Below are 20,238 nucleotides of genomic sequence, written 5' to 3' on the forward strand. Positions count from 1 at the left end.
TCTGGTTTACTGCTCCAGTCCTAGTTCCAGACTCAAGAACTGGCACACAGTAGATGTGCAATATTTGTTAAACAAATAAGTGAAAACAGCAGTGCTTGATGATTATATGTGATTTGTGTGTGTTCATATGCATATATTATTTTTTTCTATGTGTAAACATATGGATACTTTTGTTAGTGAGTGAGTAAGTGTGATCTTTGCTTCTTTCCCTCAAAGTTCTTTTCCCCCCACTTCCTTGCACGTGAGGCACCAGGTACCCCATGGAACTCCAGGACTTGGGCTTACAAATAGGGTCATTCTAGGTCCCCATGGCTGAGTCCTGGTTTCAAGGAGGGCAGCCTTTTAAGCAGATTGTTCCTGCAGCCAGCATAATATTTCTTTTGCATTATTATAAGGGATTGAACTTTCAGAATGGTTCTGTAATGCATATTTTGGTAATTGAAATTATTTATATAGATAGAGTCTTGCAATTTTTTCCCTCAGGGTCACACACCTTTGGGACTGTCCTGCTGTTAATGTCCTTATTTTAGATGAAGAGACCAATACTGATTCGATTACACAAAGAAATAAATATTGAATCCCAGGCTTTTAAAAAGTCATTTTTGATTTTAAATCCTGAGCCTGTTATTCTATATGAGAGCACAGAGATAGCACACCCTGGGGCTTCCCCAAATAACCAAGAGACACTAGGAAAAAAAAATAAATAAAAGAATTTGCCGTAGTAAATGTGTGAGTGCAGATGGGGTGGGTGGAAGCAAATTCTAGAGAAATATGCCACTAAATGCCATTGAGCTGAGTCTGTATTATACTAGGGCTGATGGGACCTCCAGATGGCTTCTACAACTGAGTGGCTCATCAGGTAATAATTCTTTGAACTTTAAATGAATTCGAAGCTGCGAGGAAACAACAGAACTTTCACTCTTGTAAATCTAAATATAAAGCCTTCTCTTCTTTTCAGTGTTCTTCCCAAAGGACTCTCAGAGCTCTTTGCCAACCTCTGGCATCTCTGGGCCAGCACTTGTGCAAGAGGCCCTTGAAAATGCTTAAGTTCGGGCTTTGTTTCTCATGAGAACGTGGGGGAGAGCGGAAAAACCTCTAATGTGTTGAGTAAAGAAACATGACCTTCATGCTCTTCCTTGCTGGGGCGAGTCAAGTGGTAGTGACTGAAATTCAGGTCCTTGGTGGGTGTATAAATACGTGCGTGTACAAGAGCAGCGGTTACACTTGATACTGCAAGTGGAACCACTGGCTCGGTGAATTCACTGGGTTTTCTAGTTCAGTTTTAAACTCCAAGTGAATATCACAGATAATCTGTCATGAAGCTGGTCACTGTGTTCCTGCTGGTGGCCATCAGCATTTGCAGTTACTCTGGTGAGTAGCCTGGAACATATGATATTCCTCTAGTTTTCTGTTAATAGAAACACAACTAGTAAGCTTAGGCTCCCAGTGGAATATGGTGGAGGGAGTTTTAGAACCACAGAATAGTAAGGTTGGAAGTGGTTTTGGATGTACCCTACTCAGCCCTCAGTCCAAGCCCTAATCCAACATCCCTAGCGCATCCTACAGAAGAATTTCACAGATTTCATTGTTGAACATTCACTGATCACTACAGTTTTCTTTATCTTCCTTAATCTTTAGTCGAAATCTGACTTGCAACTCATTTCTCTTATACTTTTGAAATTATATGGAGTCATTCTTGCTATCATCTTTAATAAGTCAGGTATCCAGGTTGGATCTCCTGAGAAATAGCTACAGTTATCTGTTCATAAAATCAATAGATATGTATTGAATAGCTGAATATCTATTCAATATTGAATATCTATTCAATAGATATGTATTGAATAGTCTGTTGGGCACTAGATAAGCATTAGAAGATTCAGACATGGATCAGATATAAATGGCATTTTCAAGGTGCTCATAGTCTGACAGAGGAGGTAAGATTTCTACAGAAGTCAGTACGAAGTATACAGACAGCGCTCTGTGGTAGTACTGACAGATGAACAGCTCGATTTCTAGGTGGCGTATAGAAGCTGGCATCTTGCAGGAGAATGGGAACTGACCCCTTCTTTTTGGAGAGAGTCACTGTACCTATCGGAAAGACATATTTGGGTGCATCTGCAAAGTGCATTGTGATGGCCACCGCTCATTCAGAGAACAGGAAGCTTTGAGGGTCCTTCCCCAGAAATGTGTGAGTACATACAGAGATGACACTCACCAAAGTGTTTAGAATAAGAACTAGGGAAATTAATCAGGAGAACCTGAGTGCTTGCTGCCCACACCTACATTGGCTACTTTGTCTTGTGTTTTTATTGAAGTTTCGACAGATTTGTAACTTCCCGAGTTTTAGCTGTTTTGTTGTTCTTTAGTGTCCAGGGACAAAGAACTATTTGCAGAGGTGGCATCTGAAAGGTGAGTGGAGGGAAATAAAAGAGAATTTTGAGGGGAAACTAGGCGGTAAAAGATGAAGGGAAGATAGGTGCTCGGGCTCCATTTTTACAATTTAAATGGATAAATAAAGAGGATTCCAAAGGAAAATGAACTATGGCAGGGTCTTAGCTAGCAGGAGGTCGTGTATTCTTACGTGTAAGATCATGTACATGTGCGTTTACATACCCATGCATGTGTTTTATAAAAATGTCATACATATTTTTCCATTCATGCTTTACCTTTGATTCATTGTCTATGTGAAAGTTATCTTTCTATAACTGAAGACATGAAATGCAGGTGTCTCATATAAAAGCGTTGCTAGCTCTCCACTACCCTCAGGAAAAAAAAAAAAAATCTGAAACTCACTAGTATGGCATTCAAGGCTTTCAAAAGTCTGACCTCACCTGAGTTTTACAGCCTCACCTATATCCCCCCTGAGCATACCCAGTGAAATTCTGCACTCTAGCCACTCTGGGCAGAAGAGTCACCATCGTGTATATACACATGCATCTTAACATCTCAGTACTGTTGTTCATTTTGTTCTTTTTTAAAATGCTGCTTCCTTTATTACCTCGTGATCTTGACATTTGCCTTAAGACACAGCTCTGGCTTCTGGACAATTCCTGCAGCACTCTCCCACATTAGAATTAGTCATCCCTTCTTTTGTGTTTCCATAGAGCTTTGTCCATAATGTTAACATAGCCCATGCCACATTGTGGTGTATATAGATCTTCACTCTCCACCAGACTGTATGAGTTCTCTGAATGGAGTATTCTTGATTTACTCATCTATGTAGCTGCACCAACTGGCATAGAGTTGGTGCTTAATTACATTTCCAACATGGAGTTGAATTAGTTTGAAGCAGCTTCCTGGGCTATGGTCGGCTTCATTCATGTGCCCAGGTGGAAATTCATCATGCCATCTCCCCTTTTGGTCTCACAATTGTGGGCTGTGAAGATAGCCACATGCAAAATATATGCCTAGTCAGTTGATCACCAGTATCTTTCGAGTGCTTACTACATGCTAGAGTCTATTCTAGGAATGGAGTACAGTAGTGAATAAAATACAAATGCCATGTTCTCTCAGAGCCTGCATTCTAGTGAGAGGATGAAGGCAAAAAAAAAAAAAAAAGATTTAATATTTTTAGGTAATGGTAAGAAAAAAACACAGACAGAGGGCGACAAGGGAGCCATTGTAGATAGCTCTCTGAGAATGTAACACTTGAGAACACATCGAATAATGCGAGGAAGGAAGACCTGTAGCTCTCTGGGGAAAGAAAGTTCTAGGGAGTTGGAACAGCATTTGTAAAGGCCCCGAGGCAGAAGTTTTCGTGGGACATCAAGGTGATGGGGCTGGACTGAGGCCCTTGGTGGACAGCGTGGAGGGTGCCGAGGTCATAGAAGCTGGATGTTCCTGTTTCACTTGGACTCTCTTTTGCTCTGCAGCTTCTGCCCTCCCCGTCAGCAGTGTGCTGACTCCTGTCAAAGATGCCTTACCTCTGGACGACATTCTCCCCTTCAAGGATCCGTTAAAGCTTCTTCTTAATACTCTGGGCATTTCTGTTGAGCACCTTCTGGAAGGGCTCAGGAAGAGTGTGGATGTGCTGACCCCAGAGGCCTCTGAGGCTGTGGAGAAACTGCTGGTAACTACAGCCTGTGGGGCCGATTTGTCGAAGGGCAGGGCTTCATCACCCTGAGTACCCGCCCTGCCCCCCCCACTCCCACCTCGCCCTTCTCCTCGCTGCGAATGTGTGTTTCTCCCTTACTGATTGTGCTCACATAAACTTTGCATCTCCAGGAACATCAAGGAAATTGCATATCTAGATTTTTCTAGTAGGGATATTTGAACGGGAGAGACCTGTGTTCTAGCTGTGACTCCGCAATTTCCTAGCCCTCGGATTCTGGATTAGACGTAACCGCTCTGAGCTTCTGTTTTCCCATCAGTAAAATGGTGCTAAATAGGAGAGTGACTATTTTGGAAACGCGCTAATTACATGTAAGCTGCTCTTATGTTTATTACTGTCCTTCTGTCTTTCAGGAAGCCCTGTCGCATCTGGTGTGACGTCGGGATAAAGCGAGGGTGGAGGTGGAAGGAGGATGACGGTCCCCTCCTCCCTGGCCGAAACTTCCCATCCTAAAGTGCAGTGATCCCTGAAAAGAATGAATAAAACAATGAAGAGATTTCAGTTTGTCCTATTTCTGTTTTGGGGGCTCTATTCAGAAGGGCCTAACTGTATAATTTTCCCCTTGGGTCGTAAACTCTGGAGAGCCTGTTGTTAAAGGGAACTCATAGCTCCAATTTCCTCTCTTCCCCTCTACGTTAAATATCTCCATTGTCTGAAACTGTCCTTTCTCTGACAGTATTTCCAAACCTTTTATGCTATTTTCTTACGTCTAAAGAAATTTTAAAACATAAAATATCAAAGACGTTTCAAAGAATTGTCTGACAAGACTAGGGTCTCATAAGCCTCTTTGGTTTGGAGCCAATATCACCAGAGGCAAGTTTCCATTAAGTTTGTAGTTGCGGGAGGGCCACTGCACAGCTTCACAGAACCTTCCACCAGTTAGGCCTTGACTATATCGGACTTTGGCAAATGGGTTCTGACCGATCCTTTCCTTTCCCCCAAGCCGCCATCTATAATGATGCCAGAATTATCTTTCTAAGATATAGTTCTGTTTATACATGACCAGATAAAATAGGTTTCAAGCTCCTAAGCATGGCATGCAAGACCCCTCATGATCTGGCCTTTGTTTACCTGTCTAGTCTCATCAAGATTCCTTTCTTCACCTGTGCTCTAGCCCCAGCCATACTGAAAAGATAGCTCAATCTCTTTGCTGCTAACACTTTAATGCCTTAATGAAAAATCAAGTTTCTTCCTACCTGGAGCTTCTGCCATAGCCTGCCTTCAGACCTGATCTTGTGCCAGTCTTGGAACTGTTTGCTCTCGGATCCATTTCCCACCCTTCCCCTGCTCTGCTCTGTGCAAGGGGAAAGACGGGGCATGAAGCTGAGCCCTGCAGGCTGTCTTTTTCAGATTTCCAGGTAAGCTAATATTTGGCTTGCATTCTGGGAGCATTCTGGGAGGCCCAGGCAGGGGACAGGAGGTGGGAAAAGGAGAAAGCCAGAGTGCGGCCTCCCCTCCCTGTCTATTTGAGAGAAGCCTCTGGAAGTGCCTGTAGCACATTTGAGCCACCAGGTCCTGCTGGGTAGGTGTGCATTGGTTCCAGCCTTTGCCAGGTGACTCCAGCTGCTGGCTCTGGTTACACCATCTCTTTTCTTTTTCTCTCCAGCTCAGGTTGGTAGTGGCTTCCTCCTGATACCAGTTTCTAAGGTGCTGCCTCTCCATCACCTATTTGACTTTCAGGTCTTCTGTGATCTTTTGAATCCGTTGTGTGTGCAGCAGTCCCCCGTTACCTGCGGTTTTGCTTCGTGTGGTTTCAGTAACCATGATCCAAGATATAAAATGAAAAACTCCAGAAATAAACAATTCATCAGTTTTAAATTGCACCGTTCTGAGTGTTGTGATGAAATCTTGTGCCATCCCACTCTGTCCTGCTCTCTCCTGTCCAGGATGTGAATCATCCCTTGTCCCGCATATCGACATCATATACACTACCCACTTATTAGTCACTTGGTAGCACTCTTAGTTACCAGATCGACTGTTACAATATCACAGTGCTTATGTTCAAGTCACCCTTATGCTACTAAATAATGGTCACAAAGACATTCATGTGACTTTTATTAAAATGTATTCTCATAATTGTTCTATTTTATTGAGCATCATTATTAATCTTTTACTGGCTCATCTGGGTCAGATTTTATAATGGTACGATCCTCTGTGACTAATTGGCAAGGACCACAGCAATGGCCACTGAGGATCCATGTCTGTGTGATGAGGTGACAGGACAAATGGCAGGGCTGCCCTAGACTTTTCACAGACTCTTCCACCCTGACACTCTGCTGTTTTATGAGAATAATAAGGCCTCAGTGGAACAGCACTAACCTTATTATTTTTTAAAGTAGGTCAGTATTTTGTTCACCAGTCCAGGAGAGTGGGCTAGGATATTTTTGAAACACTTTCTATAAAAGACGTGAAACTTTTAACTTCGAAACTTCATACATTTTTAGGAGTTAAAAGCTTGTTCTTTGGAGTAAGGTTAAAAGCCTCTTTAAATCATTTATCATTGCTGCGACTTTGGACTTGTTTGTCTGAGATTAGTTTCCTTATTTCGAACCGTTCTTTGAGTATTCTGGCTAATAATCTTATATATTTACTGTTTTTGTAGCATTCAATACTTTAAATACGCTCAGGAAAAATTACTACCACCAACAAAAATCTTCTCAACGAACTAGGATATGGGACTCCAAAGAGGACACATTCATTCTGACTTCTAGAAGCAAAAATACAAAGTCAGGGTGTTCAAAATGAGCTGTATTTGGTTGAAGTCAGGGCCTTCAGCTTGCTGAGAACTTGCTGAGTGATGCTTTGAGGCCTCTGTCATGAAAGACTTGTGAAGCAGAACTAGAATAGCAGGGTTTGGCTGCCCTTGACTTATTCTGGAGCCAAGAAGGTGTCTCCTTAGAAACACAGGCCGGAGAGAAGGAAACAATCACTAGCTAGAGAGGGCTTAAGATTTAAGAAAAATACAAAGATCTTTTAATCTTTTCTTAAAGATTTTTATGCCTTTGTGCTTTAGAATGTGAAATGATTTTAATGAAAGCAACTGTAATCCATATTTGAGGAAATAAGCAATGACAACAAAAACAAAAATGCAGGATATATAGGGCAAGAATCAGTAACAGGGATGAGGAAAGAAAGCACAGAGGTTAAACATAGACATAAATTGAGACATCAGCTTTACTTTGACTTTCCAGTTAGAGAGGAAAAAAAGAAACAGACCAAGTTACATAAATCTTACCAGAAAAGAGGAAGCAGTCCTTAGGGAAGGCATTTTTTCCCTCCTGAAATTCTAAAAGAATCTTTTGCCATAAGACTTCATGGAGTGGATACTGAATGACGTCATGCCCAACTGCAATTTTACTCATTAGCTACATGTGAATTACCTATTAAATTTACTTATTCCTAAGAAGTTCTAACTCAGCAGGTCTAAGCATGTGATCTAGTGTCCATAGTATATTTTTCTTAATTGAATGAATGTATATAGAAATGAAGAATTCATAAAATACTTTCTCATCTTTTACTGATAATCTTATAGTTTGATAATCTTAATAGTTTAGTAAGGTTTATCAGGTTATTTTTAACACGAGAAAGGAAATTTATATTGTAAGATGTCAAATGACTTAAGACACAGATGATTTTAAGTGATGCAGGGCAACAAGAGTTAAGGTTGTAAATCTATGAATGCAAGGAAATCATGCTCATGTGATCAATAGACTCAGGTGTCCAAATATTGAGTGATTTGTTTTTGAGACCTTCCCCTCTCTACACATCATCTGAGAATGCATGTAGAAGTTCGCTTTTGTTGTAGAGCCCTCTTAAAGCCCACCTCTTCCTCCAGACATTCCCTTTTATATCCTTTCTTCAATGCATGTCCAAGAAACTTTTATACATAACATTATCATTTCCCTCCACAGTCCTGGGGTACCTTATACTAAGTGATAGCCTAGACCGTTAATTTCTCAGTGGCTGGGCAGTGTTACTCATCTTGGTAGCACTGGCAGAATCTGACACATAGTAAGCATAGATTAAATAAGCACTAAAAGCATATACAGGAAAGAGGTGTATGTTGTAGGAGAAAGATGGGATATCTATCTGTCTCAATCTAGGAAATAATTTAGAACTTTAGCCAAATATTTTATACTGGAGAAACAGGCATTTCTGTGAATCACTGGCATCTAATGTGATGACTCGCTTTTGATTAGATGAGGCAATTATCATACAAATGAAACTTTTAAAGCTACTTATTAAATGCACCCTCACTGAAGTTTAAAGAGATACACCTAATCAAACCATACAAAATTTAACCTCTGCCTTAGAGGCTTCCTTCTCTCAAGCCCATTTTTTTTTTTTTTTTGGTCTCTAGATTGAGCCATTTCTTCTTGCCCTTTAGAGTCTATTGGTTCATGAATCTATTCAAACCTTTTTAAGTATAGATAAATTCTGACATTAAGATCTGAAACAATTAAGTCCCTCACATTTTAAATATGTGGAGAAAAGGGAGGCTCAAGAAGTCCAAGTAACCTCCTCATGGTCATATAATCAATAAGTAGTCAAATTAGAAGTTAAATTTACTTTTCTATGCATTTTACTCTTCCTAATTCTTTCACGTTGTCTGCCTATTGGACTGCCTCATACATTGAGCCTCTAGGAAGGTACTCCAAGAATTTGGGGCATAGGTACCAATGGGGAGAGGTATATACCAGTAGCCTGAATGAAGGCAAAGGGTTAGGACACCTGCAACAAGAGGTAGGCTGCTCTCTGAGAAGATGGGAATGGAAAAATGCAAACATAAGTGAGTGTTTTTAGAAGCTTAGTTGGCTTTGGGGTGAGAATTGAGAGTGTTGGGTTGGGCAAATCTTAATTCCAGTGCCCCAAGCCTGATTTCCATCCTTCGAAGCTTAGGAAAAGAGTAAGCTAAGTTCTGGTATAGATTGATAGTGGCTTTCTGAGCTTATATACTAATCACACCCAAGCTATGAAATGGAGCTAGTAGGGAAATAGAGCATTCCCAGATCAGATGTGAAATGGAAGTTGGGAAAGTCTATGCCTCCTGGAGATGCAAATAAGGTAACTCAGCTAATCAAAGGAGCAGTGGTTTATTTCTGTGGGCACCTTGAGACATGTCTAAGGTCAAATAGCTTAATCATCATTTTCCACTGCCTCCTCCTACAATATTCTCCTGTGTTCTCCAGTAGCATTATCACTTAGTGATAAAGAACAGACTCTGGAATCAGGCTGCTTGAGTTCATATCCTTTCCTCCTCCCTCATAACTTGGGCCCATACAATTAGGTTCAGCAAATCTCACTCTTCTTGTGAGTGACTTAAATTGCACGATTACTTGGTCTCTTAGATCTTAGTGCATATAATCCCCTTATTTCATAGGCTGGGTGTACACAAAACAAGTTCCTAACAGAGTTGTGACAAGAATCAGGTCTCCTAAATCCTAGTGCTTGTTTCACTCCACAATTGTGCCTCCTCCCTTAATCCTTATGTTATTATCATCTTTAAGATGATTTTTAAAATGTTTAAAGTTAATCTTTAAAAACTCCAGCAAGAACAAAGAAAAACAAAACAAAACAAAATATACCTTTTTTGCTGCTAGGTAGGCAAGGGCATCCAAATTCATTTAATAAAATCAGACAGACCCTTTTTTCTTTGTCCCATATACTATTATTTTAGTTGAAAATTGTAAGTTAAAATCACCTGGGAGGTCACTTTGATGAATGTTCTTGCTTATCGTCAAATTCCATAAATCCTCTTGAAAAGAAAAAAAGAGAAAAATATGAATTATAATTTAAACTGAATAGAAATGTTAGCATGATCACTAGGGTGTCTTATAATGTTTGAGCCACATTTTTCTTCTCCAGATTTTCCTATGCCATAAAGAAATAAGATCAAAGATTTTCATAATAGTTCAAGGTTGAAAAGCCATTTATGCATAATTACCTCTTTGAATCTGCAAACCTATTAGTTAGGTTTCTTCGTATATAAACTCCATATACCCATATATTTCAATATATTTATTCAGTAATATATCCCCAGCACCTAGAACAATGCCTAGGCATATACTATAAATTAATAAATATTTATCGAATGGAAAACATGAATGAATTTTTATATTTTTAAGCTCAGAGAGATTAAACAACCTGTCCAAGTCACATGGCTGGTAAACTACAAAGCAAAGTCTAAAACTTAGATCTCCAGAATCATGAATCAGTTCCAGAGCCACTATACTGTTCAAGGACTGGGTGCGGAGTAGCTCTGACAGGTAAAAGATAAATAAGGCCTGCGAGGAGGTTATATATAGTCTAGTGGAGAAAACAGATGCATTGAGATACAAGTAATTTAAAACAACGAGGGGAAAAAAGCTGTCATAAATGTTCCTACAAAGCATTATGAAATCCCAGAGCATAAGTATCTGAATTTTTTAACTGTAGGGTTCTGTGATGTTTTCACAGAGCTTGTCTTTGAGTGGAACTTCAGAAAATGATTAGACTTGTCAGATGAAGAGAATGGGTTTGGGAGTTGGGGTCGAGGCCAGGCATTGCTGAAAGAGAGAAAAGCATGTGCAAAAATATTGGCGATTTATACAAACAAGGTCTGCTCTGAAACAGAAACCATTTATCATTAGGGCATCAGGTGCTTGGCCGCAGGAGCGAGAGAGATGACTGAAAGATATGTTGGCATCAGGGAAGAGCCTTTAATATCAACCGAATGTACTTGCTCTGCTTTTGTAGGCAAAGGAAATTCACAAAAGGGTTTTAAGCATAGCAGTGACAGAATCAAATATGCATTTTTGCTATGTAACTCTGATAGTAGGTTAGTGGATGGATTGGAGTGAAGATAGATAAAAACAGTGAAACTAATTACAAATCTAATAAAAGATCTCAGAAAAGAGATGATGAAGAACTTGACTAGGCCAACGAGTCAGTGGAGTTAAAGAAAAGGAATGGTATAGTAAAAAAGTTAAGGATAGAATATTCCACAATTGGGTGAAGGTGGCGATGAGCAGGAAGGGTCCAAGGAGACCTTGAGGTTTTAGATTTTAAGTGACAGGGGATGTGACTTACTGAGATAAGGACACCAGAGGAGGAGCAGGTACGTAAGTGAGATGAGCGGCTTGGATTTAGATCAGTTGAACTTGAGGTGTTGATGGAAGATCTAGATGGGGTTTTGTAGCAAGTAGTCATTTCAGACTGTAGCTCAGGAAAAAGAGTGCAATAGACATCTGAAATCGAAACTCTTTAGATTCTAAGTAATATTCCCAGTGTGAAAAACCAAGCAGGCTACATTTGGAGCCTTTAGGAACAATGATGTTTAAGAGGCAGATGCATGAAGAAAAGTCATACAAAGAATGAGAAAGAATGGCTAGAGGTAAGAAGAGAACCAGAAAAATGTCTTGTCCTGAAAGCCCAGGCGGTGGAGGAAAATTCACAAGAATTGTAGGCTTCTCAAAGGTGACTGGAAACTGGTTTACATAGCTCTACAGTATCTAGAATGCATGTTGAGGGAGCAGGTGGAGGGAATGAGCCGATCGATTCACTGTCCTAAAAATACATATCCAGCATTTATTATGTGCCTGACGCAGTACTTAGGCATCAGATATATTGAAGTAAATAAACCAAAATTTCTACTTTCTGCATGACAGCCCTGAGCTGATAAGGAAGGGAAGGCTTTGGTGGTGAGACGTCCAGTTGAAAAAACGCATGAAGAGCTGACATGAGAATGAAATGGCAGGCACCAACTTTATTATGGGGAGCGCGCACTTTTTTGCTAGGGGACTGCATGGGCTTTATATATGTCAGAGGGCGCACTTTTTTTGCTAGGGGACTGCACGGGCTTTATATATGTCAGAGAACAACAGTGGCATTCAGCCACACATGCGTAATAAACAATAAGCTGAGTCATACTTGCATAAGTTAGGCACAGGCGCCTTACTACATTACTGTAACATTTTAAATCCAGAGTTCTGTCCCTAGCCATGAGCCTGGATCACAGCCAGACCTGGGACCCACACTGCAGTTTATCACTTCTGTCCTTCTCTCTTTTTAATCAAATTTCAGAGTCCTTTAAGGTCCAGATTGTGTCTCACCTTTGCCATAAGCACTGTGCTTAGTGACAGCTAAGCCCCAGTGACAGCTCCTTTCTCTAGAAATTACCTGTGATATTTAACTGACATTTATCTTATTTAGCATTTTATCATTGATTTTGCTCATGTCATCTTATCATAAAAACTGCAAATTCTCTGAGAAGAGATTTACAGTCTAGAATGTTCCTTCACAATTCCTGCCCTCACTTCGTACAGATTAAGTGCTTAGGAATACTTCTTAATGGTCTCCTTCCATTCTCTCTGCCCCGGCTTATATTTAAGGCTTTCCCTTTGATAGAGTGCGTGATACAGCTTACAAGGTACTGTGCTGTAACGACAAGCTAAATAGATCAGTCCCTCCTTTCAGATAGCTACATGACTAAAAATAAATCACTTGAGATGGTAATATATGTTATAATGACACCATGGCAAGGTAAAGTGATAGAGAATAACCAAGGAAGGAAAGAAGACAATATTAGTGCTTAGAATAGTTTTCTAGGAGGTGACTTTTAATGAACTGAAGGACAAAAGCACTAGCCGTGAGAAGAGGAAAGAGTATTTAAGACAGAAATGAAAGCAAGGACAGAGAGCCTGAAATGTTTGTAAGTTTCAGGAACAGAAAGAACACCATTTACTCAGAATATAATGGAAGAGAAAATGGTGGAAGATGAGTTGCCTTTTCTGAACCCAGAGCTGACAGCAACTCTTTGGTATTTCAGGTAGCCAACTTTCAGGGTGAACAGAGGAAAAAAAAAAGTTCTATTTTATATTTGAGGAATTCCCCAGAGGAAGAATCAAAAGATCTATTATTGTTCCAACCCCTTGCTTGTGATTTATAACAATATGAGTTCAACTGGAGTCTGATCTGTACTTTGTACATATGGGTTTTATTCTTATGGTTTGCCTGTCAGTTTCCTCATTTACCAATTGCAAAGGCAACCACCACAGAAAAAAACGATACAAAAATAAAAATCTATAAGTTTCAACATTTGCGCGTGAGGATTGTACATAGATTCCTGTCTGCGTTATATATTGACTTAATCGGATTCGAGATTACAAAATGACCTCTGATTATTTCTATACAGAAATAGTTCTTAATATACTATTTCATAGACCCCTTTGAGAATCTAATGAAAGTAAAAAGCAATTTTTCTAGAAAGATGCAAATATTCACATCTACACAAAATACGAATACCAATTCAAAGGCTATGTGGATCTTTAAGGCACACTCCTTCAAGGGCTTTCAAAATTTATTGTATATCAGAATCACTTGAAAGCTTGTGAAAAAGCATAGCCTTAGCCTTGTCCCAGGAAAGTGCAAGATAGGATGAGGGAACCTGCATTTTGTGTTACGTTCTCCAGGGAATTCTGAAGCAGGTGGGAAAGAGACCACACTTTGTCAAACTCTGCTTAGAGATCTATGAAGGACAGAATTAGAGAGCAGAGATTCAGAGAGGTAGAGTTTGAAAGTACCTGGAAATTGAAAAGAACAAATTCTATCCTGGAGAGCTGAATTTGGGAAGATTAATGTGGGGAAAATGAAGAATGGGGTGCAGTAGAAGTAAAAATCACAACTTTATAGGCCAGAATCAGATGTATGAGGGGCTTAGAAGCAGATTGAGAACATTGGTAAAATTCTGGGGTGTGTAATCTGCCACCAGGGCAGTCCCTCACGATTAAAACACTCATACGAGACAGTCTGTAGATTGTCTCTAAGAAGAGATTAGCCACTATCTCTGCTAACCCTCCTGAGTTACTCAAACGAGAATAAAGGCAGGACTCATCCCAACTATAACTAACGAACACACAATTACCCACCACTCTCACCAAAGAACTGCGGTGCCTGCACTGGATGGTGCTTTATTCCTTTAACTTTACCAATGGGCGAACTGAGACCCAGAGAGAGGGAGCGCCTTGCCCGAAATCACACAGTAGAGTAGCACCTGTGTTAAGACCAGAACCTGGCTTTCCGTCCCCTGGTCTGGTGCTCTTCATCCCCCTTACTTGGTCCTGAGATTAAAAAGTATATGTTTATAGAACCACTTGAGGGGAACAGGCTCATCCCAAAAGAGTTCAGGGAAATTCATGCAGGTGCAAACAGAGCTTAAGATAGGGCAGCACTTCACAATTAAAACAATACATCGGCAGGTGCAGGACTTGTTTTTCACTGGTTTTAATGCCTTGTGGTCATTGCCAACAGCGAACTGGACAAAAGCAAGGCTGTCTCAGCGCTTACGTTCGTTCTTCTCTCGTCACCGAGCGGAGGATGAAATCCACCGCGTTCTCAATGATCTCTGTGCCCAAGAGGTGTAGGAAACTGGGGAGCTCTGGCTCTGGTTTTTTGCCTGAGTCATCAGGCTTGTCATCAGGCTTGTCATCTGGTTTGTCGTCTGGTTTGTCGTCTGGTTTGTCATCTGAAAAACACAACAGAATCTTGGAGGAGCTTCTCAGCACCGAGAAAGAGAAGCCTCTCTTTGTAGGGAGCCCCCCGGCGCCCGTTACACCACCACTCGCTAACTATGGAGCCTCCTATAGTTGCATTTATTAATATTTAACACCTGCCCAGTGAGAATCTTCCCATGCATTTATTTCATTTATTCCTGAAAACAATCGAGCAGACCAATAGACAGTAACTCTTTGGTAGATGTTGTTTCCCTTCCTGGATGAGAAGACTTAATGGGCTCATGAAGGCTAAGTTACTTCGGCCCAGAGTTAAACAGCTTGTATATGCCAGTGCCAGGACTGAAATACAGAATGCCTGATTTCATGTCTCTTTCTCCATGTAATCCTTGGGCCCATGATAATGATAATAATAAGGATGAAATAGTAAAGAGTAGTATTCGTTTAGCACATACCTATGACAGGAAATCGACGTGCATTGTCTCATTTTATTCTCACAATAATCTTATGGGGTTAGGCAAAATTATTATGCCAAGTTAAAGATAAAGAAATGGAATCTGAGAGAGCTTTAGGAAGTGGTTCAATGTCACAGTGTTAGTAAGTGGCAGAAAGAGACTTCAATCCCATGTCTGACTGATCTTAAAATCTGGATTCTTCAGCACTCAGTGATGAACTGCATAGTCTTTGACAGAAAAGTTGTGACCTAACCACGAGTGTGTTACAAGATTGAAAGAAAGTAGTGTAACAATGACGATGAGGAGATGTTACTTGTACATCAGCTGATAGTTTTGGAGATAATGATTTAAAAAATACTGTGTAATTTTATCCTTGACCAGTCTCATGGGATATGTAGTTTTTAACTTACTGGGCTAAGGAACTGAAAAGATAAAGTGATTCGCAGAAGACTCACAACAGTAAGAGAAGAGGCTGAAACTATAACTGTAGGTCTCTTACCCCTGACTCTTTATTCGGCTGCCCTTTGGAATGAGACCGAGGATGCAGAGTGAGGCTGGTGATGTGCAAGCTCCCTTGGGGGAGTCTGGTTTTAGCTAGTGGTCTGAATGGTTGAGGGAATTAGAAGGAATGAAAAAGTGGCAGTTAGGTACATATGGCCTCCCAACTGAAACCAAAGATTAAGTAGGACTTCATCTTTTCATTTTGTGAACAGCCTCACAAGTAGTGCTGCCAGATTTGGTAAATAAAAACACAGGATGCCTAGTTAAAGTTGAATTTCAGATAAACAACAAATAGTTTTTTTAGCATAAGAATGACCCATGCAATATTTAGGACATACTTAAACTAAAAAAAAAAAAAAATTCATTATTTATTTGATATTCAGTTTTAACTAGGTCTCCCATATTTTATCAGGTAACCCCACCACAAATTTTGACCTAGGAAACCCCAACTTCTAGAAAATGTATCCCATGACTGAATAAAGTGGATATAACTAACTTTTTGTGTAGAGGCTGTCAATTTATATTAGAAGCCTTGCATCCCAAAATGGAAACTCTTAGTGAAAAAATGGCTTTCGATTTTGCGAACATTTATTGTTTACTACGCCACAATAAAAGAGTTGATAGAAGCACCAGTCTGGGACCTATTACCAAAACTAATATGGTAATCACCAAGTATTCCTTCATTCAGCTGTTGGCTTTTCCTTCAAGTATTTTTTTTGAGCCCTACTATTATATACGTGGCATATGCTAAGCGTTAAGGTAAAAATGGACATATAGAGACGTGACCCGACCCTCACGTAAAGTGCAGGGCAACCACAGTGATCAGAATTGCCTTGTTTTCCTCACGGGGATGGGAGGGAATGAGAATTCATGTTTGTGATGTGCCTATTATGCAGGTACTGGATAGTGCTTCCATCCTTATTCAGTTCAGTGACGATACTAGAGTTTTACAGGAGAGAAAACAGACACTCAAGGAAATTAAATGGCTCACCTAAAATCGCACATCTAGAAAGTGGCTGAGCCAGGTTTTGACCTAATTCTTTTTTCACTCCATAGACCACGCTGTTTATGTGATATACTACTGCCTTTAAATGATTGTGCCCTGAAGACACTTATCAGGGAACAGCACAGCAGTTCCTTGCATGAAAAGTGAATCCTTTTTCTCCTGTGTTCCAATCTGTCTGCTTGCATAACCATTTTTCAGCTTTTTGGTAGCTTTGCAATATGCAAGGAGCACTGATTGTGTGCTCTGGATGGAGCATGTGTGACAATCAGATCCTTGGCCCCAGTCCTTGGACCATGTATATATGTATATATTGAGAGGTATTAGGATGTGGTGGACCGTATGTTTTGGAGTCCTACATATCCGAGTTTGATTCCTGTCTTCAAAAAATTAACTGTGTTATCTTGCACATAATACTTAACTACTCTGTTTCCTCATTGTGTTATTGTCAGGATTAAAAGATATTTCATCTATCTTTCATGTATATCATATATATACCAGTTACCATAGTACCAGGCCCAAGGTAAATCCACAATAAATGCTTGCTACATTATTACAATTATTAATAATAATAACAAAATAGTTCATAGTAGCTTTCTCCTCTAGTGCTTTAGGACATTACGAAAATTTTTAAAATGCTGTTAAAATATTAAGAAAATTGAAAATGTTGGACAACGAAACAAAAATTAATAATAATAAAATTGAGAAATTTGGCATTCTAAAAACAAATCATCAAAGCCAAGAGTTGAATATTTTCTCTTTTAAATATAATAGGGGTAGGCTTTGTTCACATTAACTATGTTATTGAGTTTCTTTGTTCATGTAATCATCAAGTTCTGAAAAAATATAGTAGTGCTGATGCTTGTACGGTTTTCATAGTTTACAAAGTGTTACAAAAGCATGTTCATTTGACCTCATAAAGTTGATAGTTATTCCATTTTACAGATGAAGAAACTGAAGATAAAGCCATGAAATAATTCAACCACTTTCGGAGTTCATGGGACTGGTCGCCTTTCACTTTACCAGGGGTGATTACTTTTGGAGTAGATGGACGTAGTAGCCTCTGAGGCCATCTCTACAGTAATTCCGTTGGAGTGTCTGCCTGTGTGTTGTGCCATGGGACAGTGTGTGGCTGAGCATGTGAGTTCTGCCAAATTACATTTAGAAGAGTCTAAAAGGCAGTATGTGCACTGTCCGTGTTCCCTGGCCTATCCTTCTGAATAGAGACAAGTCAAGAGCTCACCAACTTCTGCAGACCAAAAATAAATTAATGAGAATTCTGCATGCTGCCTTGTAGTTTTCTACATGCTTGGAACAGACATGAAAGAAGTAGATGCTTAGTTATAATGGAAAGAATAGAGAGATTTAGGCTTCAGGCCCCGGTGTGCCACTGCTACCTGTGTCTATGCCCAAGTAACTTTCTCTCTGCAAGCTTGGTTTATTAACCTGCAAAAAGGGAAATGATAAAACTGCATTTTTACATAAGAGTATTATTATGAGAATCAAGTGATATAATGCATGAGAATAATTAATATTTATTGGGCGTTTATTATGGACCAAATACTTTTACAGTTTGTTTTCTCTCTTTAATTTTCATGATAACTTTATAAGGAAGTTAACTAATGACATTTTCCTTTACATGTAAGGTCCAGAGAGATCAAATAACATGTCTGAAGTCACATTTCTGACTAGTGGTAGAGCCAGGCTTAGGAGTCATATTCCAGAATATATATTCTTCATCATTAAACATTATTAGTTATAATCATGAAAAAATAAACACCCCTGGTTCTCGAGGGATTTATAAAATAATAGTTTGGCTATATCACATAAATATATATGAAAAAGTTTATTCGGACTTCATACATTCTTGGAGGATAGAGGCTGTAACTGAAACACATTTAAAGAAAAATCTTACTTTCTTTTTGTTAGAATATCTGCCTCTTATCTCCCAGTCCAGTGCCTAAAGGTCCCTCCCCCTATATTTCTTTTATGTTCTGGATCAGTACCACCAACTTCCTCCAATCATGGCTAACTACTGCACACTGCATGAAATGCATTTGGAAGCACTTACCAGCATGGCAAGTCAAGATAAATATAAGCAGTCCCAGGACACTGGTCATCCGAAGCACTGAGACAGCCATGTTTGCAGCACTGGCTATTGGTGAAGATCAAGCATTGCAATGTACCCAAAGCCTTCCCCATTTATAGAGCTTTTATAGGTGACCTCATCTACTATGGAATTTAGATTGTTGCATAAGATGTCTACACAACTTGCTCTTAGATTTCCACTAATGAGCCCTGCCCTATCTTATCTTTCAAACTTGGTTCTTCTAATATGTATTTGTAAATGGCACTGGAATAGCTCTTTTTGGAAGTAGTTCTGATGCCAGCATTGACAATTAGATGTGTATCAGGCAGAACTATTATTCCGTATCAAGGAAGAAGCATCAAATTAGATTGTTGAGGTGTGCCTACTCTCTGTGCACTCTGCTTCTTTTCCCAGGCTCAGAGCTAATTACTTGTGCCCACACCCCTATGCTTTTGTTCATGTTCTTTATTTTTCCCTAGGACATCTTCCCCATCATCTCCCCTTGGAGCATTTCTACTAATTCCTTGGGCTCAGGTTCAAATGCCCCCTTCTTTGTGAAACCCCGTCATGGCCATTCCACTGTATTTGTTAGTTGCTCTATCATCTGTCATGTAGAACCCTTAGCTTGTTGTTTGAGGACTAAGTACTTTAATAGTTCTCTTCTCTCTTAACCTATGGATCTCTTAAGGTCAGACTGTTTTATTCACTCCTGAATTCTTAAGGAGCCTATTATTGTGCTTGACGTTGTTCTCAGCTTTGACCTCCTTGGGAACTCATTCTGGTTTTTCCAGAAAGAACTAGGTGTTTCTCTCATGTGCCTAATAAGTGCATGATTAAATGTCTCCACCAATTGGCAGAAGGCTATCTTTTTCACAGTTAAATACATATTACTTAAGGCATATAGCAAACATTAAACAAAAAAGAAAGAAACAATAAAATTATTGCATACATTGAAAAGAAATATTGAGGTTGAAATGTTGCTATGTATCTCAGGTGTAAAATACTCTTCCTTTTGGATACAAAAACACTCAAGAAATAACATTTGGTTCAAGTCTATGTGATACTGGTTGTCCTGAGGAATGCAATAAGTTTAGTTAATTAAGATTAGGACTTGAGGATTCCCAAACTTATGGTTCAACCAAAGTTTATACATTGTTAAGTGTCAGAGGGTCCTTTTATTTAATAAATGATAAAATTACTTGAGATATAAAAAAAGAAGCCTTGTCTAGTACCACAGAGCCAAGGCTAGGACATTGCCTCTTACTCCCGGTTTCACACTTTTTACAAGGAATCAAACTGCCCTTGAAAGCCATCAGGCAGCTGTGCTTTGACCCTTTCAGGCCTCTCCAACCTATCTTCTACAGGAACTCTTTGTACAGGAGAGACTCTGATCCTGTCTCTCCTGTACAAAGAGTTGTGATCTAGAGATCGTGGTCCATGGTGGAAAGCTTTCAACAAGTTAGATTTATGCCATCAGGCTCACTGCTTAGGACTGAGCACTGTGCATGCACAAAGGGCTAGTGGAGAAATAACATTCAGGTGTTTTCTATTAGACACATCATGGCCCCTGGCATGTGGCTGGATTTGCCTGG

At 39.7% G+C, this 20,238-nt stretch overlaps 2 protein-coding genes across 2 annotated transcripts; one reads left to right on the top strand and one right to left on the bottom strand.

Moving 5' to 3' along the window:
* Nucleotides 1-1,316: 1,316 nt before the first annotated feature.
* SCGB3A2 (secretoglobin family 3A member 2) lies at nucleotides 1,317-4,598 on the top strand. The gene is made up of 4 exons (XM_025043159.1): nucleotides 1,317-1,371; nucleotides 2,367-2,409; nucleotides 3,805-4,069; nucleotides 4,465-4,598. Exons 1-4 carry the CDS (start codon nucleotides 1,317-1,319, stop codon nucleotides 4,486-4,488), a joined length of 387 nt encoding a protein of 128 aa, XP_024898927.1. The 3' UTR covers nucleotides 4,489-4,598.
* Nucleotides 4,599-9,770: 5,172 nt separating this feature from the next.
* CUNH5orf46 (chromosome unknown C5orf46 homolog) lies at nucleotides 9,771-18,698 on the bottom strand. Its single transcript, XM_025043160.1, has 3 exons — nucleotides 18,629-18,698; nucleotides 14,435-14,612; nucleotides 9,771-9,866 (listed from the first exon to the last, which is right to left on the bottom strand). Exons 1-3 carry the CDS (start codon nucleotides 18,696-18,698, stop codon nucleotides 9,821-9,823), a joined length of 294 nt encoding a protein of 97 aa, XP_024898928.1. The 3' UTR covers nucleotides 9,771-9,820.
* Between the last annotated feature and the right edge of the window lie 1,540 nt (nucleotides 18,699-20,238).

This window comes from Pteropus alecto, unplaced genomic scaffold (assembly GCF_000325575.1).
Source record: "Pteropus alecto unplaced genomic scaffold, ASM32557v1 scaffold40, whole genome shotgun sequence".
NCBI lineage: Eukaryota > Metazoa > Chordata > Mammalia > Chiroptera > Pteropodidae > Pteropus > Pteropus alecto.

Bases quoted from the DNA above. Each gene is read 5' to 3' on its own strand.
- SCGB3A2 (XM_025043159.1), top strand. From the start codon at position 1,317: ATGAAGCTGGTCACTGTGTTCCTGCTGGTGGCCATCAGCATTTGCAGT. The intron at 1,372-2,366 runs GTGAGTAGCCTG...GTTGTTCTTTAG, and splicing joins CAGCATTTGCAGTTACTCTG to TGTCCAGGGACAAAGAACTA. The intron at 2,410-3,804 runs GTGAGTGGAGGG...CTTGGTGGACAG, and splicing joins GCAGAGGTGGCATCTGAAAG to CGTGGAGGGTGCCGAGGTCA.
- CUNH5orf46 (XM_025043160.1), bottom strand. From the start codon at position 18,698: ATGGCTGTCTCAGTGCTTCGGATGACCAGTGTCCTGGGACTGCTTATA. The intron at 14,613-18,628 runs GTAAGTGCTTCC...TGTGTTTTTCAG, and splicing joins TATCTTGACTTGCCATGCTG to ATGACAAACCAGACGACAAA. The intron at 9,867-14,434 runs GTAAGCGCTGAG...TTTCTTTTCAAG, and splicing joins GTGACGAGAGAAGAACGAAC to AGGATTTATGGAATTTGACG.